Consider the following 26,330-nt stretch of genomic DNA (forward strand, 5'->3'; position numbering starts at 1 on the left):
TTTCAAAACAGCAGATTTTTGCTTGATTACAAAGTTTGATTATCTTATATTTGCTTTTTGTTGTTTTTCTGCAGAAATATTGCTGACATCACAACTGCAATCTCGTAGTAGGCAGATGCCATACAGGATGGTGAACTAAGTATTACAGAAAAGTGCACATGAGCTTTATGGCAACAATGTACTAGCCTTATGGAAATACCACTTCTGTTTCCATGAAGATGTCTTAAGTGACTTCATAAGTTATGGACTTTGGGATGAGGGGAAAGGCAGGGTAGAAGCAAAGTATCACTGTATAATGTAAAAAACAAAAACAAAAAGGTCAAATATTATCTTGGCACTCTGCCTCTAGCAATGTGAATTTGGCAATGGCACATGATTAAATGTGATGGGTAGACGCTGTATACCAGTTTTGTTTGCTGTAGCTGTCCAAAGCCCTTAACTACAGGCAGACCAAAGTGCCTGGAGAAATGTTGCTAATAGTCCTGAGTTTTATAGAAAGAGCCTCTGTCAGAATGTAGTACCTGGCCTTGATTTGAAAACAAAACAAAACTCTGAACATTCATGCTGCTGTTAACCTTGCTCCCCGGTGTTGAAAGTCTAACATGCAAGTGGCAATAGAAATGAGGTGTCGTGGCCTCCAAATCATGCTCTTTGATGCCAAAGGGTTATGGAGAGATTAAATATGTATAATGATGATAGAGATTTCCACATTGATGTGCAGTTTTGTGCACTTTATAAAATGCTGTACGTAATGGGTCAATGCAATACCTTTAATAATGAATCAATGGATATAAAAAAGGCGAGTTCATGCCTTCTTTCAAGACCAATCTAAATTACTATTCCATGTTACTGATACGGAAATTTGAGCAATAATCACACAACGTTTTGCCATTAAACATCGTGAGACTCAAGGCAAGGCATTGCAGTTCTAAGATAAATTTTCTTTGTGAATAAATTTTGTAAATATAATCTTAAGATGTTGTACTATATATATATGACTTTTGTAGGCCACTAACTCATTTTTGCAGAGTTTGTGAAGCTAAATATTTAACAAAGATGATTTCTGTAAACTCAGTTTAGTCAAAGTTGTCCAGATAGATACTTTTTTAATTTAAGTGGGGTTGGGTAACTGTGGCCCTTACCCTCTTTTCATTGGTTTCTAACAGTTTATTTAGAACTTTATGTAATGGCTTTTTAAGAGATCATTTGGTCATATTTTAGTGGTCTTTTAATATTTTCTCTACACCTTAAGTGTGCACTTTGTTACTTTTTCTTATAGAGGGCAATTTGATGACAAAAAAGGTTCTTTTTAGCTGTCATGACAATTTCTGGAATTTTTAATATAACTTGTCTTTTCAGTGAAAGAGCCTCAGCTCCAAGACATTTGGTTAACTTTTAATTAAGCCCTTAGTGGTGTTCTGAACATGTTGTTTTTGTGTGTGTTAAACGTTTTCTATCATCAGGATGCACATCTGATGATATTTAAATATCCAAACTTCTTTGTGGCAATTAATTAGGCGTATCACATTTAATTGATGTACTGGTAACAAATATATTTATTTTATAAGCAATTTCTTTCATATCATTATCCATAGTTGGAGGTCAGAAACACCACAATTTTCTCTGTCAGTTTTGTCATATAAATGAATAATATATTCCCCTCAAACAAGATGTAGTGATTCAGAACAGGACCTTTCAATAGATAGGCAGGCCAAAATGTTTGAAGCAGTGTGTTGAGTGCTTTTACTATTCCCATGGCATATTCAACCTAGTTCCTCCAGAATATGTGAAGTGGTGATCTTGATTATTTGATTTGTGATGAAAGCTCAGCTTCGTTTTGCAGAAGTTTGCAATTCTGTTCTAAGGGACAGAATTACTTAGTGCAGAAATTGCTCTGTTATCCCTGTACCCCTCTCAAAAGCTGCTACTATCTTGAGAACAGGTTTAAATATTGCCTGTTCTGTGTAGTTCACCCAGCTATTGTATTTAACTTCAGTAAAATTCTTCTTCAAACAGTTGGGACTCGGGTCCAGAATTCTGTGTGTGTTCTGATGTGCACATTGAGTCCCTTCATGTATCCAAGAGCTTCCTTGTCCTTTTAAGTATCTTTTAATGTGCAAGATAATGGATTTTTTATATGGAATTTTAAAATGATAACTCGCTTTGAGTTCTTCCTTAAAAGTATAAATCAAGCCCAGACTCCACATGCACATCCCAGTATAGAGATCTAGCTGGCCCTAGTGTTAACGTCAGTGAGGATGTGTGCACATCAGAGCTTTTGTGCATACAAGGTGCCCCCAGATTGGAGCATTTTGGGTTTTGTAGATCCTTATCATTAAAGTGAGACGAAATATTTTCATCTTTTCAGAAGACACCTTTTGATTCTACCAGTGGAACCTCATGGTAAAAAAACAACCTCAAAGAGCCTATAAAATCAGCGTAGGTGATCTTTTAACTTTTGTAGATGTTAATGATAATTGACGACAGCTATGAACTCTGGTTGCTTTTGCTAAATGTGATCTCCCAATGTTAAAAACTATATGTTGCCCTTTCTTTTTCATTTTGACTAATTCTGTTTGCATTTCTGAAATGTAGTGGTACCTGCTGTTCGCTGGTTCATCTGCTCTTTAGAATGTTATCCTTCCCAACCCCTAATCACTATGTTTTGCTGATTCCAAAGATTTTAGTTCATAATTGTTAAAAGAAAAAAAATCACACATTTTGAAAATTGTGTTTTGAATTGATATTGCCAAGAATATTAAGCACTGCTGATACAAATGATCATATCCATCACCAAAAGTGCATGTTTTAAAACCCTCATTCTCTGGCAATTGAGTGTTGATTATGTGGTGTGTAGATGGCCAAATGGTGCAGCAAACAAGGCTGAATGGGACAGTAAGCTTCGTTTGCTATTGGTGCTTTCTGAACTCATTGTCTCTATAGAAAGTCCGTATGAACTGTCAAACAAATTTGCGTGTTAAGACGCATAAACCTTTTCTATCTTTATCTTTTTCTTTGTGTTTTTTCTTTAGTAACAAACTATTTGAATGTTGCACCAGGTAGCACACAGAATTCAGTAGCGGACTGTCATGTGACAGCAGCACAGCAATTATGGAACCATTCAACTGAGAGCAATATTTTTTACTATCTCAGGAGAAAGGCATACAGTATTGAAAATTGACTCTAAAGTTAGTTTACATTAAATATTGCTTGTAATAATTGATTACATCACAAAAAGGCCTTCTGCAGGCTGACATTAAAAAAAGGTTGGTCATATGTTCGTTTTTCTGATTTTTGTTTTGTTTGGATGTTAATAATAATGTAAATAAAGGTTTCTATGCGAAACTGGAGCTTGGTGACTTAATTAGCTCCTCAGTTATCAGAGATATAAGCTTTTCCCCCTTCCTATCCTTTCATCAGTGAAGTAAGCCTATGTTTTTAATCCCCATATTTCGTTCAATATTGGAAAAGAGGTTAACATTACATAGGGTCAAATCTGGAGCAGATTTAGGGGCTCACAAGAAATCTATTCAGGCAGCGATTCTAACATGGGTTTCGTGACTGGAATGCAGCCAGTTTTAAGGCCTCTTCAGTAACACAAATGTTTGATCTCGCACGCTAATTGACAGTTGTCACTGACACCTTCAATATTCAGTTAAAATAATAAATATTGTATAATACTTGAGGAAAAGTTAGAAACCAACTGGATGTATACACCTACATGGAAGGAGCTAAGGGGATCTTCGTTGAGTTAGTATTACCTTCCTATCCAGTCTGCCTCCTCAGATGGCCACTAGAGACAAAGGTAGGTGTAAGTCCTTTTTTATTCCTCTCTCTCTCTCTCTCTCTCTCTCTCTCTCTCTCTCTCACACACACACACACACACACACACACGTATGGCAGTCTCTCAATGTAACATGTAAAAACACATAACTCTTCCATAGTGAATTCAGCCTGGCATATTTTTATTCACTCTAACCACACACACAAGCTGCAGCCTACTACCTATCTGCAGTTGCTCGGAAAGAAGGGCTCCATTTGGGCGTAATTGCATGAGCCAGAGGCTGATCCCATAGGATGTGTTCCAGACCAGACACTCTTCCGCTACAGCCATGATGAATGGGTGTAAAGCAGGGAGGGGGAACACGTGACTGTCCAGATGCGGTTGGATTGCAACTCCCATCACATTCATCATTGGCTACACTGGCTAGGGCCAATGGGAGTTGCAATCCAGCAACAGCTGGAGAGCCACTCTTGCATTTTATGGGTTTTATGTTCACATTCTAGTGCACAGTGGAAACCAGCACTCAAGCTTTCAACCTTTAGTGCATAAACCTTCCTTACATCAGTAACGTTCTATCATATATTTGTGTATCTCAAACTCATCATTTTCTCTGTATAAAACTTGGTCAGATATTGGAAAGAGATGACTTATTCGAAGGGAGTTGAAGCTTGTTTCTGGATGGATTCAGACAGATGATCCGTGTTGTAGGAAACCTGCATGACTCGGAGTTTGGAAGCTGTTTTAGAGACATGGATTGTCTTAGTATACTTTAAAAAAAGAAAAAAGGAGATCCAAAAACCAGCCCTGAGAAGGCTAAAGTGTGATCAACTGTCCACAAAAGTGTGGCCATAAGTGCTTTTTTAGAGACGTACATCTTCTACTGTATTCTACAGATCGTTCTTTTGTGACAATAAACTATAGTTAAATTGGTGAATTAAAAACAGGTTTTACACATTGTATATTTGTCGCAAAATTTGTCTTTTTAAAAACAAACAAACTTGGATATAAAAGTAAACAAGTGCTTTCTTTTATAGTAGTAATTTTGGTTTTTGAACATACAATATAACCACAAAGACTTAATACAAATCCAACTTTGTTAAAATTCAAGACATACATAAACTGCTTTTAATTTTGCAGTACTTTTAAAAATGGATAACTTCTGAAGTTTTATTATGCAATGAGGTGACATTTTCAGAAATGGTATTGGGGCATGCCAACACTTTAGTAACAAAATTCATCTGGACTTGATTTCTTTTGAAACAGGACACTAAATATTTACAGTTACCATGCTGGAAAGCTGGTTTCTCTGAGTGAAGATTTATATTCTGTTTCTTGTACGTCTCAAGGTAGATGTATAAACTGTGAACTAAATTGGTTTCTGTGGTAGACAAACACCAAAAAATTGTTACAATGCTGAATCTGTGCAACTGTTCAGTAATATCCTCTTGAAATCCTGGAATCGCTTAATAGCTGCTTGCTACCAGTGTCTAATTTTGACTTGAGCAAGCCACAAGCAAAAAATATTCAGATTTGCATCTTCATATGTCTGTCTTTCTAATACCATTTGAAGTTGGACATGAAATTGCAGAGGTGGCTTTAAAATGGCTTCCTTTAAAATGTGTTTTTGTGTGCTTTTGCCCTTTAGGGTTCTAAGTGTCTTGATGAGTCATCACCCTTTTTCTCTCTGCTGCCATCTCTTCAAACAGTATCTGTGGTGACTGGTGGGAGTAAAATAGCTTGTGAATCAAGTGAGGTATAATCCAAAGCAAGAACAGGAGATCCGGTGGGTTTCAAGAAGGGATATATGTTTTTGATGACAGCAGTCCCCAGAAGATCAATGTTTCTATTTGGATTGCATAACAGTGCAAACACCCTATCTACCTTAGCATCAAAGTTCATCCAGTCCTCCAGGATAACATATTTCGGTCTGAAATCATACACACTTTCATGAAGTCTGTACAAGGATTCAAGTTCTGGCCAGTTTATATCCTCGTTGAGGTCCAGCAGGTGCAGGAAATTAGCCCTCCCAGCCTTCCCAAAGTTGTCCTCTGAAAAACAGAAAACACCAGACTTCATTAATTCATTCTTGCTATAGCAAAGTGGAGAGTGAATCCGAAATTGGTTTCCAGCAGGGTCATGCAAGGAAAAAAACACCTGGATCACTTGGACTGTGTATGCCACTCACTACTAAATAGAAGCAAAATATTTACTTATATTTATATGTGTCTATTTATATGTATCCTTGACATTGACATCTTCTACACTGATTTTGTTTCAATGCATGTGGGTTATTTAAATGATCTCACATTTCATGCAACCTTGTGCCAAAGTCTGAAAATATTTCACAATATATAATACAGTATTCTAAATGAGTCATTTTGACCTTCTGGTCATGTACTGCTTATCTTTCTACAAAAGATTTTTCTCAAAGCGATGTGGCTAATCTGATAACATTTCAGCTTTGGACTGGATCACCACAACTGGCAGAGGTCTAAATGCTTGCTTCTTCAAATGCAGTTAATACAGGGACAAAGATGCTGATCTGGTTCACAAGCGAGAGTATGGGTTGTCGCTGAAACATGGGTTATTGTTAAATCGTGGGTTGTCATTATGTGTGAATCCTGCACTATGGTTTAACTACTGGTTGTAAACCACAAACAACCCACAGTTCACAACCCAACAACAAACCATGTGTTCTTTTCCTGCGTTGTTTGTGGTTAAAAGCCCATAGTTAAATCATAGTGCATGATTTGCATGTAACAGCAACACATGGTTCAGCGACAGCCCATACCCAACCCATACTTTGGGTTGTCATGTGTAAACCAGGCCACTGCCTTATTGTAATAGATCGCATTAGACTATGTTCCATTGTAGCTATTGGTCAAATCCCTGACACAGAAGGGGGAGATACTTTAATTATTGTATCTTGTCTGCCCATGGGCAGACAAGATAAGAATATCTATCTATGGGGGACACTTGGCTCAGCAATACTACAAATGAGAAAGATATTGGAATTGTTGTAGATCGCAAGCTGAATATGAGCCAACAGTGCGATATGGCTGCAAGAAAGGCCAATGCTATTTTGGGCTGCATTAATAGAAGTATAGCTTCCAAATCACGTGAGGTACTGGTTCCTCTCTATTCGGCCCTGGTTAGGCCTCATCTAGAGTATTGTGTCCAGTTTTGGGCTCCACAATTCAAGAAGGACGCAGACAAGCTGGAGCGTGTTCAGAAGAGGGCAACCAGGATGATCAGGGGTCTGGAAACAAAGCCCTATGAAGAGAGACTGAAAGAACTGGGCATGTTTAGCCTGGAGAAGAGAAGATTGAGGGGAGACATGATAGCACTCTTCAAATACTTGAAACGTTGTCACACAGAGGAGGGCCAGGATCTCTTCTCGATCCTCCCAGAGTGCAGGACACGGAATAACCGGCTCAAGTTAAAGGAAGCCAGATTCCAGCTGGACATCAGGAAAAACTTCCTGACTGTTAGAGCAGTGCGACGGTGGAATCAGTTACCTAGGGAGGTTGTGGGCTCTCCCACACTAGAGGCCTTCAAGAGGCAGCTGGACAACCATTTGTCAGGGATGCTTTAGGGTGGATTCCTGCATTGAGCAGGGGGTTGGACTCGATGGCCTTGTAGGCCCCTTCCAACTCTGCTATTCTATGATTCTATGATCTCTGAGCTAGGCTTTTTGCAAACATACCTACTAGCAAGGGGGTACACAATAGGGCCAAGGGAGGAGATCTTTAGAAGGCTACATGATGTTCACATCCCAACAGCAATGGCCATCATTGCTGGGAGTCATTCCAACATGATCTACAAAAGTATTATTACCTTCCCAGGGAAGGTCCCCTGTACTTAACGTCTGTCACCTCCTATGAGCTGAGATAGCTTATGACTTGGTGGAGACTGAATCCAGCTGATGGAGGTGAAGGCACGCTACAGGTCCCTTCACAGTGTAAAAGCAGATTGCCCAGCTGGCTGTCTTAAGGCAGAGGACATGGTACACTTCCTTCCTAGCAGAGTTCTCATTGTATGCATTGCAATTATATCTCCTCTGCAAGCATAACTAACACTACTGGCAGATGCAAACTATTACACGTCATATAGGACTGCCAAGTTTGTCAAATGGACTCTTGAGAAATGAAAGTCACTGGCAGCCATAAAAGACTAAACTTATTAATATAACATAATAATATGTCAGCAAATATTGTCCAGGATTACAAGATGTTTTAACCTGCTCTTGTTAGACATTTTATTACCACTTTGTATTTTGGTATTACCTCTGGTGTGAGGAGTATTTTATTACGTTTCTGTATGCGCATGGCCTGACTGGCTATTGTTAATTATTGTATAGCATAATACTCAAATTTGTCTGTCTAGCCCTTCACTCCTGGTATGAAGGTTCAGATTTACTCATCAATATGATCTCAACAAAACCTTAACCGGAGAATGTTGTCTCAAGTTAATAGATTAGAGTGATCATTTTTCCAAATGATTCACTATGAGGAAGATGTTTTAAGAATGAGAATAAGATGAAGCTGTGAACAAGTACGGCATGCAAAAAAGAAGAGAAAAATAAAAGTTAAGGTTAGCGATTTTGCAAAAATGGACTCCCAACTCACAGTGACTTGGAAGACGAAGGTCTCTTCATTTCTGGCCATTTTCGACGCTGAAATTGCCTAATTTTTGAGCCGTAAAAGGAGAAAAAAGTTAAACCATCACCAAGAAAACCACCAGTGCTACAATGCAGGAGACGGGAAAGAAAAAAGAATTTTAATATGATGCAAAGAATGGAACATATCTAAAAACAATGCCTAAAGGAATTCCAAGTTTCTGGAGCCACCCAGAATATCCTAATTCTCATTCTACAACCTAGCTTGCCTTGCCCATCCCTGTCTACTCCTTATTGCAGGGATCAATATGGAGATAATTGAAGGGGAAATAGTTGTAGTTTAAGTAGTACCTGTATTGTTCATAGCTTCCATCTTTAAGGCCTAAATGGGGAGAAATTAATATTGTTTATTCAGCAATGACAGCAGGAAGGAAAAAAGGCATGTTGTAAGGCACAGTTTGGAAAAGGGAAAGTTGTCTGCTAAAAGTAAACAAATGGTTGTCTGTAACACTTTCCAAGCAAAAGGGTTTTTTGGGACCAAACCACACCATCTGCAATGTATTAAGAAGTTGAATTAAGACATTTATCCGTAAAATTAAGGACTCACACACTGCGTGAAGATTTAGGTTCTATCTCATTGGTGTGGAGAGGATAAAAGTCAAGTTCATTATTTCATATCTACGTGTCCCTATTCATATTGCTGCATCTGCTTGGTTAAATGCATGTTATTTAGGACAGAAGCAAATGATGGAGCAATTCACTTGTGTGGTCACTGGGTTAAGTCCTCTACACTTTTCCGCACAGTTCCTCACTACAAATGCACTAATGCATAACAAAACAAAAACCCTTTGTATGAGGTCCCAGGATTATCATGAGATTATTCCTAATAACTGTGCTCTTGTTCATATGTTGCCACTGCAGCAACCCATGATATATCTATGGGAATGGCAGAAAACTTGTTAAGTTCCCTCCCCCAGAACACAGCTTCAAGGAGGACTGGCAGAATTCAAGTTGGAACCTCCCATACTAACCATTTATCTAAGAAAAGACTTCTATAAGGAAACTTTCACTGCCTGATTACACAGTATAGCTCAGTCAGTTTTCCTGCTTAGGACATGTAATGCTTCACCTACAAGTCCTCTACAATGCTCCCACCTTGGTTACTTAAAACACTTTTCTCTAGCAAAGGCAAAAACAAGACCCCTTACCGAGTTCCATGTTCCGAGTCCTTGGGTTGCACTGCTTATACCCTTTACAGCTTCTCAACTCCATGAGCTGTACATGTAGTTGGTTGAGAACATCTCTGTCTAGTGTGTTCACTGCATTAATTAACTGCAGATAAATAAATAGATTATATTATTAAGTGCCGCTTATTCAATGGATAGATCAGCCAACGCTATTTGGATTTTCATCAAGAGGTAGATCATCATCATCATCAAAACAGTGAAAGGCTCTGACCGATATCTCCAGAAAATTACGTGCAGTTATTGAACCTAGTGTATTGGTTACTAGGGCTGCAAATTCGTGCCTCGGATTCAAAACATCGAATCCACACAGCCATTTTATAATGTATCCACCATTTTATGACAGATCTGACATGTCAATGCACAGCCCTAAGCCCCCATACAGACTACAACTCCCAGCATGCAGCTCCTGGGGCCCAGGGACAGTGGGCATATGTCTACTCACCACTGCCATTGCCAATTCCGCTGGCGAGATGGGCCTCTTCTGAAATTGGCCTGATCTCACAGAAGCTGGGTGATCTCGCAGAGGCTGGCTGGAGGAGGCTGAACTTGCCGATGGAGTGGGCGATGGCAGTGGCGAATAGACATATGCCCACTGGCACTGGGCCCCAGGAGCTGCATGCTGAAAGTTGTAGGCTGTATGCAAGGAAATGGCGGATCTGTCATAAAATGGCAGATCCATCATGAAATGGCCATGGGGATTTGATTTTTTGGAAACAAGGCATGGATTTGCACAGCCCTATTGGTTACAGCGCTCTACAGTCACACATTCAATGGGAAGACCATTATCTTTAAGCCACATATTGTCCTGTAAAATGGGAATTCTATGTCTCTCACTGGATTGTTACAAGGAGCAAGGTAGGTGTTAAGCCTGTTTACACTAGTGCTACACAAAATCAATCAAGAGCAGAGACTCCATCTTCAGCTAAAAGAAATAAAGCATTGTAAGAGCCTGTTTAGGCATGTTCAAAGGGAAACTTTCAACCTCCTAATGAGTTATAATGCTCTCCAGCCCACTTCTCCTTTTTCCACCAGAGAAAGTAACAAATCAACGGACTACTAGGCCTATTTGAATGCGGTAACTCCCTAGCCATCCAATCAAAATCATGTTTTCCAGGGATAAATCATGTGCAGGTTCAAGCAAACATGGTGGAGCATGGGAGTGATATGTGAGTCCAAGACTCACACCATGGTGACACTTCTCTCTAAAACAAAGTGCTACACACTAAGGGACAGTGATACAAGGTTACATACATCAGAATTCTCATAAGCACAGTTTAACAATTCAGGGACGCAAAGTAGAGAACACAGTATTTGAGGTCAGATCTGAGCAGTGTAGAGTGGAACTATTATTTCCTGTGATTTTGAAACTATACTCCTATTGATTGATACAACCTAAAATTGCATTTGCCTTTTTTGCAGCTTTCTTTGGGTCATGAAAGTCTGAATTTGCAGAATTGTTTGCATTTCCTGCAAATTCTCTGCTTCAGCTTGGTTTGCAGGTTACCTGATAGGGGTCTGTATTGAGGTCAAAATATTCAAGGAACCCGGTAGCAAATTCACAGAACAGGAAGTTGTGTGTCTCGTTGATTGTCCTCATACACCAGTATGTGTTGTTATTTGCACTGGTACAGGCACAGAAAGGGCCCACTAAAAATAAAAGGATAAAAATAATCAAAACTGTAAAATACTTGAAAAATGCTTCTTTAGTAAATTATAGGGTCATTAGGTAACCCATTAAATATTTTCCCTTACCTCAATGCAATTATTTCTTACAGGTCCAAGAGTTAAATGACTGAACTCTACTCTTCATAAGAGTTCCCTGAGAAATCCAGGCAAGGCAGCAAGACACACAGAAACATTCCTTTCCATGTGCAGTTCTACCCCCTCTATTGCAAAGAAATGAGGGAGTCTCGGATGATTCACACATAATGCTAACCCAAAGTTGTTGCCCTACCCAGGGCATTGTCTGGCAGATGATCAAACAACCTGTCATTTGTTTACTCAGTCTCTGGGTTCCTTGTTTTCGTACTTCGCCCACTCCCTCCCTGGAGCTGTTGTAGTGGCATGTAGAGCAGCTGGGTTTTTTTGTTTTGTGCTTTTACACTTTTCCCCACTGCCTCTATAATCTGGTGAAACAACCCATGAGTAAGCAACAGTTCTGGGTTCACAACAATGCATGGTTTAAACAACTCATAATTCACAACCCAACAACAAAACCATGGGCTTGCTTTCTGGGTTGTTCATGGTTAACAAACCATGGGATTTTATTATGGCCGTGTTCTCACATCACAACAACCCAGAATTCAACAACCCAAACCATGCGTTAGCACTGTGTGTGAACAGAGCCAATGTGTGCAAACAACACTCTAGATGCTATGCTTAACAGTCAGTAGGCTCACATTCATTCTCTCTAAAACAGTAGATGGAAAAGTATTACCAAGGTTCATCCTTACGGATGTTTTTTTCTGAGCAGCTGCAGAGTGCCTTTCTCTCACCAGTGAGTAACTGCAGTTGGGTCCCACAGCACATCTCTAGGAAAAAAGGAGCAAGGCTCCCAGCTCAGCGTGTGGGGCTTTCAGAAAGGCATGAGCACTGATGGCTCTCATTTTAGGAAACTAGCCATGGTTTTCTTCTCTCCTTGCAGCACTAAGGATACAGGAAGAGATTGTTCAGTCTGTTGGCTCAGTTTTGCGTGACAGGCACAACTGTTTGCTTGCTCTGGAGGTGGCACGCATACGCTAATGCCCTCTAGTGCCTTGGCAGGGAACTCAGTTAAGTGCAGGCCTAGTAATAGCATATGCACTTCCGGGCAAGGATTGAGTCATGAAAGCTCTTACGTGTCCACAGGGGGGCGGTCTGCCAGTGCTGGTTGTCATGCGTGAAGCAAGTCAGGCCCGGCATGCTACACGTGTCGTTGTTTTTGATCCTCTTAAGTAGCTTCCGCAGCTTCTTCTTTCTCCTTTGTTCTCGGAGAAGCCACAACTTGTCCTTCTCTTGCAGGGCTTTCCTGCAGCACAGAGAACCAAGAATTTGTCAGGACAAATTACACGTCTTTCATAAGGGCTTGTTGTAATTTGAGCAATTGTTGGAGATGTAATGCACCTAAGGCTTCTTTTTATTCATACGTTTGGGCAATGCCCAACAGTTGCCCCCTTTACGATAAGGATAAACTTTGTACTGAAACAGTCTTTAATATGGAACGATGTGCACGTCTTCCTAAACTTCCTATTGGATTCTTGGAAGTTAACGCATGGTCAGCGCAAATGGATTTTCAAAGCCCCTATGACAGCTAAAAGACAGAGATCATTACACTGAAAGGGTAAATGTTCACCTCCCAGAATGCAATGGACTGAGGACTTAACACCGCTATCAGCATTTGAACGAGTGTTATATAGACGCCACTTGAGAGTGGATAAATATATGGATATTTGTTCTGCTTTTCTTGAAACCCATGCATAACTCTTGCCCCCCCCTTTTTCCCCTTTATGAATGGTGTATCTGATGGGGGGTGGGATGATGACATTCCTATGTATGTAATGTTTGTTCTTTTCTTTTTCACAATTTATTTTCTGTTCTGCTTTATTAAATTTACAATAAAAAGGGGGATGAATTATCTAATGACTTGGCTCATATGACATGACAGCCCACCGTGGGCTAATTTACCTGTCGGGGTTGTGACGTCAGGCTCATGAACATCATTTTTGAATTACATCCACCTTGCTGTGGGTTGTCGTGCAAACCCAGGTGGTGGGGGTTGTTTGAGAGTTACATAACCTTCAAATAACCCATGGCTTGTTTTGGGGGTATTTGAGTGTTGTATAACCTTCAAACAATCTCTGCTGCCTGAGTTCACGCAACATGGCACCTGGCGCAAGTAAATTAATGGTAGGATGTTGTGTCATGTGAACCAGCTCAGTATCACACCACCCTGATGAACAAACTGTCAACACAAAAGAGCCTCAAATGTGGTTTACACACGGTCTGCGTTTATGACCTGAGAGGTGATTCACATTTTTTTTAAAAAGTCACAACAATTTCACTTTCACATTTCGCAGTGGTGGTGACATGTATGTGTGAAATAGCAACCCATCTGATAAAAATCCAAAGTTGTCATGGCAGAGATCTAGCATTTTCTGTGACATGGGAGGAAACCTCTAGCGATGAGAGGAAATTTCACACAAACATTACACTTGCAAAATCAAGGTGATAAAGGGCCTGTTCATATGCTATGCTAAGCCATGGTTAGGCCGCTAACCCTTTTGCAGCAAATGGGTTAGTGAGCATGTTTAAACCGTGGTTATGTAGCCACCATGATTAGAAATGGTTCACATGACACACTAAGCCATAATGTTTAGTTCAAAATGCTTAACCACTGTGCCCTAGCATGTCATCTGACCAAGGTCACTCTCTTGAGGATTTACCAAGCCAAATAAAGTAACATGCCCATCACTCTTTAGAAAGAGAAATTGTGCTTTTTAAAGCCTCAGTGACGCTTTTTGATGGGGGCTTGGATCTATTTTGTTACATGTTTTGCAAAATATAAATGTGGAGATTGAAGTGCTAGCCCACAATTCTGATTGGAGGTCATAGTGGTAAGGGTTATCATTTTTTTTAAAATGCTCCCCTTGTAAGAAACAACAACGCAAACAGTCTCTAAACATAGTAAACATTAAGGAAAAACGCTTAGTATAACTCCCCATGCTGTGCTATGGTATGACACGCACAGGTGTGTTTTGGCCTTTTTTTTATTACATATTCATTCAACAATATACTTTTCCCGTACACTGAAATGGCACAGTCCAGAATTCTACCAACAGTCTACTATCTCATGCTGTACAATGGGCACACCTTCTCTCCAGGTCTGATCCAGGTTATGGATTGTTTTACCTGAAGCAGCACAATCAGTAACTCTAATTCCAAATGTATGTAAAGCAGGGGGAACGCCCATCTGCCAGGATCCTGCACCAGCCGTAAACAATGGCCCAACGTATGTGCATCAGCATATTACATTCATTTTATTTCCTTATGTGTCTGGCTAGATTTTGGTTTTCTTAGACTGTCGCAGAAGTTAATTGTAAATTAATTGTAAACCGCCCAGAGAGCTTCGGCTGTGGGGTGGTATATAAATGTAATAAAATAAATAAATAAGGAGCATTTCACATTTATCCCCCCTTTGGGGATGCCTATTTGTACTTACTTGAAAGGATGGAGGCCAGATCCTTTGTGCCTCAGTTTGCCTTTGTGCTTACTATGGAAGCTGTAAAAAAACCACATCCTAGTTGTACAATTAGCTGTCAGACAATCTTTCCTTCATTTATCTTTCTCTAGCCCTGCTTCTCCCAAAGTGAGAGGCAGCTTATGAAACTGGTAAAAATGATGTTGAATATATAAAATAAACACACAAACATCCAATAACAACAAAACAACAGAGTAAACTAGTGGCAAAAAAGGGGGGGGAATACCACAATACGTACCACCCAACCCCCCCTCCCCACAAACCCATCTGAAGGGGGCTGTATTTTCTCCAGAGGCCTGTTGCTGTGTACAATGTAGTACTCTAAAAATCCTATTGGACCTCTCTAATCCCTTTTTGTTTTCTAGAATTTCTGGCGTTTGCTTCCACATAATAAAACTAGCATTACAGTATTGAGAATGCCTGCAGCTACTGCAGGCTAGTTTTCGCAAACTGCAGTCGGGGAGGCAAATTTGTTACTAGCTTGTACCGCTTCAGACTCTGGATGTTGTGCTCCTTTTGCAGTTCCCTCTCACAGGAAAAAGCTTGCATGTCAGGAGGGGCGGAGGAAAGGGCATTCTAATTTTCTATGGGGAGGTTTTTGTTGCTGTTTGTTTTGTTATGGAGGAAGAGCATTCAATCATGTGAATTCATACAGTCCAAACACAGTTTCTCACTTGCTGCTTGAGGCAACTAGGCCCATGCTTTTCATATACGGTGGCGGTGGCCTCCCCATCTCCTGCTCAGGTGAGGAGCAGCACCTCACCTGCTGCTCTTACTTAGCGAATATTGCTGGATACTTTCAGCTGTGGAGCAGCGCTGGCTAGGCCTGAAAGGAGCGAGAGAGACTGATGCGCGGCTTCTTCTCTTGCCGGCAGGTGCTGCTCCCGTCAGGAAATAGAGCAGCCCAGAGAGTTCCCACATCACTGCAGAGGCCCCAAGGGAAGTCTCCTGTCTTGTGATAAAAGAACTATCTACCGTCAAATCAGAAACACTTTGTGATCTTTCTTTGAATGCTATCGCTGCTATCTATTTCCTGACAAGCGGGAGGTTTGTCAGCAACGAAAGTAACCAAAAACAAATCTTTTATGCTTCTTTTAGCCCAGCTTTTTTTTCAGTTTAAGGGAGAGAGTTGGAGAGTGGGCAATGATGTCATGGAGGCAGTGGCCCTCCGAACAGCTTGACAAGAACTTAGAAATCTATAGATATCAGGACACTTGCAAGGGCCGTAACTTGGTCGTAGAGCACGTGCTTTGCGTGCAAAAGGTGCCAGGTTTAATCCCTGACATCTGCTGAGAAGACTCTTGCCTGAATCCCTGGAGAGCCTCTGCTGCCAGTCAGTATAGGCAATACTGAGCTAGATGGACCAATGGTCTGATTCTGTAGAAGGCAGCTTCCGGTGGGTGTTCCTACCAACTTGGCCATCCCTTTTCTAAACCAAATCTATACAAACTAAGTGGGCAACCATTGGCTTTCACTTTAATTATATGTTGAAAAACCCTGGTCTATAGAAGGACTTTGCCACATACGTACCACCCTCTCTCATCCTCAGTGTGCAATTACAAGTCCTACTGAAGAATGCTAGATATCTGGCAGCCTTGCATACTATGGTTTGGAAATATAAGAGAAGCAGATAGATAACACCACAATAAATGTCCTGATGTGTATAGATTTCGAACCCAATTCTTAAGAGTTCGAGCAAAGTAAAATGCCCCAGAACTTTTCTGCATTTTTTTGGTGTGATCTTGTATCAAATTACTAAATTTCAAAGATTTGAGAAAATTTAAAAAGCAATTTGAATGTCTGTTTGGAGGACTTACTAAAAGAGAACTCTAGTGCATGTGGTTTTGGATGGTTGTTTTTTTTAAAAAGAATTCTGCAAATGATTTCTATTAGATATGAATTTCCATCCTTTCTATATCATATGAATAGCAATTAGTTATTCATTTGATTCCTGTAAACATGCCCTTATTGGAGGGAGAGGGGTCACTTATCAAGCCCAGTGCTCAAGAAGCAGGCGGTTTAATTTTGGGGGACAGTGTGGGAGGTCCTGAAGGGCACAGCAGTGGGAGGAAGCACTGTTACTTATCTTCTGTATCCTCACCGTTTGTGTGCCCCTCCTGCCCAAACTCTTAACAGACCACAAACTGTTTATAAAGGTTTGCTAATCCAACACAGGCTGAGGGGGAATACCTTATCTTGTTACAATCACATTCCTCTGGTCGCTTCTTCTTTAGATGACCTCTCACCTCTCTCAGGTTTTTAATTTTATTTTGTAGAGTCTCAATCTAAAAACAACAACAAAAATCAAGGATATGATGGTGCTATATAAATAAATAAATAATAATAATAATAATGTGTTGGTCGAACATCCCACTCACCCAGCTGATAGCCATTAAATTCCCTTCTTTTCTTTTATTATTATTATTATTATTATTATTATTATTATTATTATTATTTATTTATACAGCACCATCAATGTACATGGTGCTGTACAGATAACACAGTAAATAGCAAGACCCTGCCGCATAGGCTTACAATCTAATAAGTTGTAGTAAACAATAAAGAGGAAAGGAGAATGCAAACAGGCACAGGGAAGTGTAAACAGGCACCGGGTAGGGTGAAGCTAACAGTATAGAGTCAGAACAAACTCAATATTTGAAGGCTATAGGGAAAAGAAAAGTTTTTAGCTGAGTTTTAAAAGCAGTGATTGAGTTTGTAGTTCTCAAGTGTTCTGGAAGAGCGTTCCAGGCGTAAGGGGCAGCAGAAGAAAAAGGACGAAGCCGAGTAAGGGAAGTGGAGGTCCTGGGGCAGGCGAGAAGCATGGCATCAGAGGAGCGGAGAGCACGAGCGGGGCAATAGTGTGAGATGAGAGAGGAGAGATAGGCAGGAGCTAGACCGTGAAGAGCTTTGAAGGTCAGCAGGAGAAGTTTATATTGGATTCTGGAGTGAATTGGAAGCCAATGAAGAGATTTCAGAAGTGGAGTGACATGGTCAGAGCGGCGGGCCAAGAAGATGATCTTAGCGGCAGAGTGGTGGACAGAGACCAGCGGACTGATGTGAGACGAAGGAAGGCCAGAGAGAAGAAGGTTGCAGTAGTCCAACCGAGAGATAACCAGTGCGTGAACGAGCTCTTCATACCTATCACCCAACTAAGAGCACAATCCTATATAGTTGGCAACCTCCGAAATCGGAGGCTGCTAAGTATCCAATGCAGGCAGCTGGAATGCAGAAGCAATCTTCGCCTCCACTCTCCAGATGCCCGACATTTCTGCTAGATGGGCGATTTCACCCGCCCAGCAGCTGCGCCTTGGAGGGGATAAGGAAGGAGGCTAGGACAGCCATAGGAAATGTCATATGGCTGATGCCCCAGTCTCCTCCCCATCCCATCTCTGGGGATGCCCCCTTTTCCCATAACCAAGAACAGCGATGTAGCCAGAAACATGCTGGCTACTAGGGAGAGGAGAGCATGGTTTCTGGGGTCTGAGGTTGGATCCCTGTTTCTGACCCTGGAGCCTAGAAACCAAACAATCCTATGTCCCCCTGATTGCTCCCTAAGTCTCTTGTTGCACTTCAACCCATTTTTTGAAGAGCAGGAGAGTTAAGCTGTTACACAAAATTTGCCCTCTTGCCAGAAGCCAGGCTTGATGGTATAAATTTGGAACTTTGAAGAAACGAGAAATTTCTAGCTAGAAGCGTAACTTGACTTCTGGAGGAAGATCACCCTGTTCCCATCACTGCACTGAAGATGGAAGAGCTATATTTCTAATATTTACTAATACATTTCTACATTTGCAGAAGGATGTAATATGTCGAGCAAGAGGACAGAGCAAAAGCAGAGCATACTGCCTGCAAATGGCTTGATCAGAATTTTAAGATATGGGTGATCATATCTTAATATACTGTCACCAAGTCATGGCCATACCTAAAGTTGTAATGAAAGATGTGTTTTGTCTGTTGGATCCAAACATGGTAGATCACCTACACTTGAGGCAGAAGGTCCCAGTTTGCACCATGGGATATCTAATTAAATTATATCATATTGTAGGGCTAGGAAAAGCTTGAGACCCTGGAGAGCTAGGCATAGTGGAGAACTTTGGGCTAGGAGAAACTATTGGTCTGAATAGCTATGCAAAGGTTGTGTTTGAGGGGTGAGGGGAAAGACCAGGAAAAGAATAAGCCTACTATGGGGGGAAATGGAAATGGAAAAACAAAACAAAAACCTAGACATATTTTCTCTTTCAGAATTATCAATGTCATTTGTGCTAAATACATCGCTAGGGAAGTCCACAAAAGCTTATGTGACATAGATTTGTTAGTCTTTAATGTGCTAGAAGACACTGTGTTGTCATTTGGGCCCACAGCTGTCAAGGGTGGCTGTAGCTCAGTGATAGAACACGCTTTGCCTGCAGAAGGCTCCAGATTCAATCCCAGGCTTCTTCTGGTAGGACTAGGGCTAGGAATGAAACGAGAATTGCCCTTAGGCAGTGTGAGGGAGAGATTGCTGATATCTATAAGATCCCGCCTTTGAGCGGCATAACCTTGGAGATCCCCATACCAATGATGACCAGCAGGTGGGAGAAAATGCTGCCAATACCGACCATTCAGAATTTGCTCAAAGACGGCACAGCAAGAATCATGATGAAGAGGCTAAACTAATACAACCGGGTCTCATTCTGCCAAACATCTCAAAAAAATCCCATTGCCTGCGTTTCTTATATAGCAGACCGGGGCACATGCAAAAGTTGACAGATGGCTATTTATTGTTTTGTCTTGCTACGCATAATTTAATTGATTGATTTAAAATAAAACTAGTAACAGTATCGAAAGGCCAGCAAAAACAGGTGGGACCTGATGAATCCCTGATGGAAGCTAATTCCAGAGGTGTGTGGGGATACCACTGATAAGGCCCACTCACTTGTACTCACCAGCCTAACTGCCCTTTGTAGCGGGCAAGTGAGAAGAACCTCTACTGATGACCTCAGAATGTGGAAAAGCTGGCATAGGAGAAGATGGTTTCAAATAACTTGGATCCAGCCCTTTTAAGGCTTGAAAAGTTAGAACTAGCATTTTAATTACTCTGTAATCATTTATTAAGCAGAATGAAGACCATGCACAGTTTCGAAGAGATGCTTTAAGGCTGGAACAACCTTGCTCACAAAATGAGCCTACTCAAGATGTTCATTTAGTATGAACATTCAAGTAGCATTTCCCATGAGTGCCAATCTGTGTGTACCTGTCAAAACCACTAACCTCATGGTCTATATGAAGTTTATGGTCCTTCCAAGCTTGCAGTGACTTGTACAGGTCAGTGTCGCACTGAACAGTGTCATTCTCCAAGATATAGCACCTGTGAAAAAAAAAAAGAGGTCACCAGATTGCCTGGAAGAACAAGTAGCACTAAAGGCTGTTTCCAACCACATACTTATTCTAGAAGAAAACATTGCGTTCATGATTCACAGTTGGGCAATATCATTATTAGGACTACCAAGATGCCACAAAAGTGTGCAAGCTGTTGAATTCTCCAAAACTCTTAATCAGGCTCAAGGCACTCTCCAGATGTTCTGGACTACAACTCCCAGGAGCCCTAGGCAGCATGGTCAATCATTAGAGATTGTGAAAGTTGTGATCCAAAACATCTGGAGGGCACCAGGTGACCTACCTGTGGGCTGCATGGTACAAAAAGCAGAGGACTGTTGAAGACATAGACTGTTTTGGTTTGTTCTAATAAAGGTATTGTCCAGCTATGGATTTGAGTTTTTCTTTCTTTTTCCTTTTTTTTTCATGGACGAGCACGGCTATCTTTTTTTAAAAAAATAAGTTCATGAGGATCCTTCATGCAGCTTTGATCCTATCCTTAAGGTGCAATCCTATGCATCGTTAGACAGAAAAAAAGTCCTACAACTCCAAGCATTCCCCAGATTGTAAGCTCCTGGGAGCAGGGACCTATTTTTTCCTTATGGCATCCTACAAAATGTCAAGCCTATTGGTGTTGCTATCAGTGGAGGCTGGTGGCTCTAATGTCAGCAGGGCTGTGAATTCACTCCAGATTTCAATTAGAATCAGTCCGAACTGTAAAGGAGCTATCCAAAGTGCTTTGCAACACCCCACTGACATTGGAACCACCAGACTCCACTGGTTTCTATATCTAAAATTATTATTATTATTATTATTATTATTATTATTATTATTATTATCATCTACTTAACTAAGTTCCACAGAAACCTACCTGTGTGTCACTTTTATTAAGTTAGGAGCTGGATTCTCTAATACGCTTCCGGTACCACTGTACTCCCCCGCATCCTGATCATCATCGTCGTTGTCTCCTCCTCCTTCCGCACCTTTACCATATTTGTGCTTATTTGTGGTATTCCTGGGTAAAACGGGTTGATAGCCATCCTCCAAGTCCAAGTTATACACCTCTCCATCCAGCTCAACAGACACCGAGCGAATTGAGCGACTCCGAATATAGCTTGCCTTATATTCTGGGGGAAGAGGAAAAACACAGCTTGCCTTTAATTAACTCACCAAAGATGGGACTTGACATGCAGGAAGTGCTTGAGATGCTGCCTTAGACTGGAAATAAGTAGGTCAGAGCTAGCCAAGTTCTTTACTCACGGAGACCACTTCCAAGCACTGAACTAGCCCTACATGCTCTTCTCTTCAGACAAAGGACTGGTCCTGGAGGCAAGAAACCAGCCCCTACATATGCGGTTGGGCTTTACAGTAAAGTCAGCATCGCTATGAAAGGATTCAAGGCTATGGGGGGCTCACATGCTCTTGAGGACATCACATATGAAAGCCACATGAGAACCAAATGTGAGAAAGCCACATGAGATGAAAAATATGATCTCAGATTGGATCCAGATTTAGTCAATGCTTAGAGCTGACCCACTGACATACATGGAACTTCTGTTAGTCATGACTAACTTGTCCCGTTGATTTCTATGGGCCTATTCTAAGCATGGTTATGTCTGGAACAACTGCCTTTGTCTCTTACAACATTGGGCAACCATTTGATTTTCCTTACAGTAAAACTGTTAGCAAACTTTTCTTCTTCTTTTGCCAGACACTGAATAACATAGGGCTATTCCCAGAAGCTAGATAAACTTACCTTGGGGGGCCAGAGCAGTCACATGAACTTCTCATTGGGCCTTCCTAGCTCAGATTCTCTTTCAGGTGAGCCATCTCCAGCTTTGGGCCTTCCAGATGCTTTGGACTACAACTCCAGCATTCCTAGCCACTGAACAAGCTGACAGGGGCTGATGGGAGTCCAAAAGCTCTGTACAACACTAGGCCAGAGAAGACTGTTTCAGGTGCATGGGGCTGTGCAATTACATTGCCTGAATGGTCCATTAGATAACGTCTAAGAATTTGGGAGTCCTGATTTTGTTACGGAATAATTTTGTGCACTTGAGCAAACCTGTCTCTTAGCCTTAATGTACCATCTGTAAAGTGGGTTCTTGTCCTGAGTGAAGTTCTCTGAAGAAACACAACATGGCAAATACTTTTGTAAACACTGTGATATCTAAATGATAAGTGGTAGTACTATGATGATAGTTGTTCTTTGTTTGTAAGTTGCCTTGAGAGGATCTTGTCCCATAAGTCAGCCTTAAAACCAAAGAAAACCACAATCTTTTAAATAAATAAATAAATAAATAAATAAATAAATAAATAAATAGCAGTAGCAATGACAACAACAGTCCAAGCAGCAGGAGCCAACAAGGGTGTGTGTGTATTTGTTTTGCTAAATTTCTTTTGAATCTTTTACGAATAGTCGCTAGGTGGCAGTAAAAGTTCAGAAAGCTGGGAAAAAAGATATGAAAATGATGCCCATTGCTAACTTCAAGGGCACATTTTGGAAGTTGCTGGCAGCCTTTACTTTCAATTTCCTTAGAAATGGAGTCTTCCTCAACCTTTCCCATGGAGACAGTTCTGAAGGATATCCAAGTAAAGGACATTTTCTCTTTTTTATCTTCTCTAACCAGTCTCTCTCAATTTCTACTCCCTCCTACCAAACAAGCAAATCTTAATTTCTAGGCCTTAAACCCCAGTTCCAAGGCCATAATTCAATACTCCTTTGTTTGTTGCATCCCCCCCTCTCCTATTGATAGGCACGTCATCACTCGGAGTGAAGCTCTGCATAGGCAGGACTGCAAAAGCATTTAGCTCTGGACATGACTGCCAAGTCATCCCTGTGGCTTTCATACACTGGGCCAGCCTTGTAAGGTCCATGCCTGCTTTCATCTCCTCACACCTTGTCATTGTTGATGGCAGCGTTGGGGAAACTCCACAGCATAATGAGGCAAGTAATATTTCATTAGGCCAGTCTTTCCCAACCTGCCATCCTTCAGATGTGTTAGACTACAACTCCCATGATCCCCAGCCAGCATCACCAATGACCCTGCTGGCTGGGATTATGGTAGTTGGAATAGATATTAAGGAGGGGAAAGAGAGAAGCCTGAACTAAGGCCATGGCTAGTCGAGGGGGTTGGAGGGTGACAATCTCACGATTATATGATCGTGAGATTGTTGCCCTGGCTTACATGTGGCGTGCGATGTCATGGCTGCATTTTTTTTAAAAGGAGAAGGAACACACAAGGGCCCTCTCCCCACCCCCGATGGGCACAGAGCTCCTGAGTAACTCTGTGCCCCGTGCCCAGGTCCAGCTCCTCATGGTTACTCACAAGAAGCCAGGACAACCCACGACACCCGCCCACACATTCCGCGGTCTCGGGATCATCCCGAGACCGTAGAAAAAGTGGGATTAAAGGGTAGGGTGAAATACCGGGCCATGGGAGGGATCATCCCTCCATGCTCCCGGGATCCCCTGTGCGTCATAAGGACACACAGGGATGATCCCGGGATGATCCCGGGATATAGGCGTGGTCTAGCCATGGCCTAAGTTTTCAGTGGTGGCCACTGGTTCACAGTAACATTTTATTTTTCTCTCACTAGATGGCTTTAAACAAGCTACTGCTCTTCAGCCTCTGCAATGTTGGAATATTAATTATCTCACAAGGGGAGTTGCAGAGCTTTCAGAGATAATGCATGAGAAATGCTACAAATTATTTCAGTCCCTTTCCTAATAACTTCTAACACTGAATCATTGTCTTGTACTTTCAGAAGATTTTGCTGACGAGTAGATGGAGCTTTTCACCCACTTGGGATTCAAGCTTTCCACCTGAGGCTTAGCCAGGTGAATCATAGCTCAAGGGGGGGAAATAGGTTTATAATTTACGGAACATTTGACTAAAATGCGGGAACTCCCTTCCTTTTCAATACCAAGAGGAAATTCCAAGAGGTTACACCCAAATAGTTAGAAGAAACAAAGAGGAACTTTCTCAGCAAGAAACAACTTCCTTTTGTTGTGGCCCTTGGGTTTATGTTTGCTGATTTCAAAGAGCTAATAACTCTTTTTCAGATTTGTAAATACTGAATAAAATATTCATTACAAACAACAACATTCAATCACCAGGAAATGGAGATGTTGGGCAACATGTGTTCCAAAGAACAGATCTTTCTACAAGCAGAACACAGGAGAAGGTATTCAGAAAGAAAAGAAAAGGAAAAGATGTCATCATTTTCAACTTTAAGCTGAGATAAGAGCTTATATCTAGGCCCTGGGACACAAATTTTAGTATAAATAATATATATTTAAGTCTTGTAAAAGTGATTCACCTGGCTAAGCCTCACGTGGAAACCTTAAAGGGGAAGGCTTATGAGGGATATATATAGAATAAACTTTCATTTGGTTAATTCCATCACAAATCAATTATTTGTTAGTAAAGTAGTTAAAAGATCTGGTATTTCCTGCCTGTGTGATGAGACTGCAATGCAACACCTGGAATAATTACAATAATTGCAGTGAAAAACAAGGTTTTTTAAAGAAAACTATAAACTTTGCATCTGGCATAAGCATGCTCAGCGTTCAAGCTGTAATTAAGTATTCTTTAACCTCTCATCATTCACACCTGATTATTAGCTTACACCTGCTGAAACTATAGGTAAATTAAAGTTATCTCAAGGAAAACATGGAATGAATCCCATACAGCTACTATATGCACATTTTACAATGTAATTTAACCCTAAACTGTGGTTAATCTTAGCTATAGTTGGTTTGGCAGCTTCATAAGCTATAGTTTGAAGTTGGCTTGTTTCCAATAAACATAGTTAAGACTAGCCACAGTTTTTCCAAAGGGTTCTTATCTGGTTATAGGTGCTGTATGCTTTATTTAGGCATTCATTGGAACTGGGACATAGTAACAATCTTGTCAGGTTGCCTGCTTGTCAGAGAAAGTGTTAAGTTTCATTTAGGCTTTGGTAATTCCACTCCTACTGGCAATTTCAGTTTAGTCACCTCTGTTTTTGACAACATGACAGGTAGGGCTTCTGTATTGATGGAGAAAGTAAATACACCTGGCAGTAGTTATTTGAAGGACGCTATCCTATACAGGTGAGGGATTTTCAAACAGGGTTGCCTAAATCCTTCATCTATGCTGGGCTCTTTCCCCAACAGTGCTCAAAAGAAATTCCAGAAACTTTGCACAGACATAAATATGCTGACTTCTTTCACATTCTTTATTTAATGTAAAAAAAAAAAAAGCCTACAAATTGCCATTGAGCCAAGCTGTTATACTACTTGTACCAAGTGCAGGCATGGGATGAGCATCAGAAAGGAGGTCAAATTTACATTCTAAGCTATGTGTGCATTTTACTTCTGCTGTCTTAGGCAGATTTTAGCACAATGTTACGCCTCATGTGTGAAAATGTGATGCCATCCTTAGTAATAGTTGTAGTTCAGTGGTGGATCACACACCTTGCACACAGAAGTTCCCAGGGTCAATGCTTGGCATCTGCAGGTTGGATTGGGAAAAGATGCTGTCTGAAAACCTGGAGAGAGCTGCTGCCAGTCAGTGCAGGTAATACTGAGCTAGACAGACGAACGGTCTGACTTGGTATAAGGCAGCTTCCTATGTTCCTAAGGAATCTACCCCAGTTCCACAGCTCATCTTCAAAATCTCTGCATTTTAGTAACTTAATGCCTATGTGGCAGGGTTTTGCTATTTTATTGTTTTACTTTGTACAGCACCATGTACATTGATGGTGCTATATAAATAAATAATAATAATAATAATAATAATAATAATAATAATAATAATACATCCCAGCTTTCTCCGCTGTGGCTCCCTGGCTGTGGAATGAGTTCCCCAGAGAGGTCCGCCTGGCACCTACACTGTATTCTTTTCGTCGCCAGCTGAAGACCTTTTTATTTTCTCAGTATTTTAACACTTAATTTTAACAAATTTAAATTTTACAGTTCTAACTCTGTATTTTAATCTTATATCAATTTTGCTGCTTGGTTTTATCCTGGTTGTGCTTTTTATACTGTATTTTGTATTTGTGTTTTTAACCTGTTGGTTGTTTTATTACGGTTTTAATTTTTGT

At 40.9% G+C, this 26,330-nt stretch overlaps 2 protein-coding genes across 6 annotated transcripts in view; one reads left to right on the forward strand and one right to left on the reverse strand.

The window, feature by feature from the left end:
• Positions 1 to 3,345, forward strand: part of NCOA3 (nuclear receptor coactivator 3) — a 116,710-nt gene extending 113,365 nt beyond the window's left edge. For all 4 annotated transcript variants that reach the window (XM_063145642.1, XM_063145658.1, XM_063145650.1 and 1 more), the window contains one exon: positions 75 to 3,345. In XM_063145642.1, the coding sequence (XP_063001712.1) occupies positions 75 to 86 (12 nt within the window). In that variant the 3' untranslated portion in view covers positions 87 to 3,345. The remainder of the gene's footprint in view (positions 1 to 74) is intronic.
• A 1,444-nt stretch (positions 3,346 to 4,789) lies between these two features.
• SULF2 (sulfatase 2) overlaps positions 4,790 to 26,330 on the reverse strand; it is a 127,043-nt gene continuing 105,502 nt past the window's right edge. For both annotated transcript variants that reach the window (XM_063145779.1, XM_063145787.1), the window contains 10 exons: positions 21,112 to 21,367; positions 20,136 to 20,232; positions 17,076 to 17,170; positions 14,847 to 14,906; positions 12,487 to 12,656; positions 11,154 to 11,296; positions 9,611 to 9,734; positions 8,754 to 8,784; positions 8,413 to 8,469; positions 4,790 to 5,832 (listed from right to left, as the gene is read on the reverse strand). In XM_063145779.1, the coding sequence (XP_063001849.1) occupies positions 5,802 to 5,832; positions 8,413 to 8,469; positions 8,754 to 8,784; positions 9,611 to 9,734; positions 11,154 to 11,296; positions 12,487 to 12,656; positions 14,847 to 14,906; positions 17,076 to 17,170; positions 20,136 to 20,232; positions 21,112 to 21,367 (1,064 nt within the window). In that variant the 3' untranslated portion in view covers positions 4,790 to 5,801. The remainder of the gene's footprint in view (positions 5,833 to 8,412; positions 8,470 to 8,753; positions 8,785 to 9,610; positions 9,735 to 11,153; positions 11,297 to 12,486; positions 12,657 to 14,846; positions 14,907 to 17,075; positions 17,171 to 20,135; positions 20,233 to 21,111; positions 21,368 to 26,330) is intronic.

Source organism: Elgaria multicarinata, chromosome 1 (assembly GCF_023053635.1).
Source record: "Elgaria multicarinata webbii isolate HBS135686 ecotype San Diego chromosome 1, rElgMul1.1.pri, whole genome shotgun sequence".
In the NCBI taxonomy this organism is placed as follows: domain Eukaryota; kingdom Metazoa; phylum Chordata; class Lepidosauria; order Squamata; family Anguidae; genus Elgaria; species Elgaria multicarinata.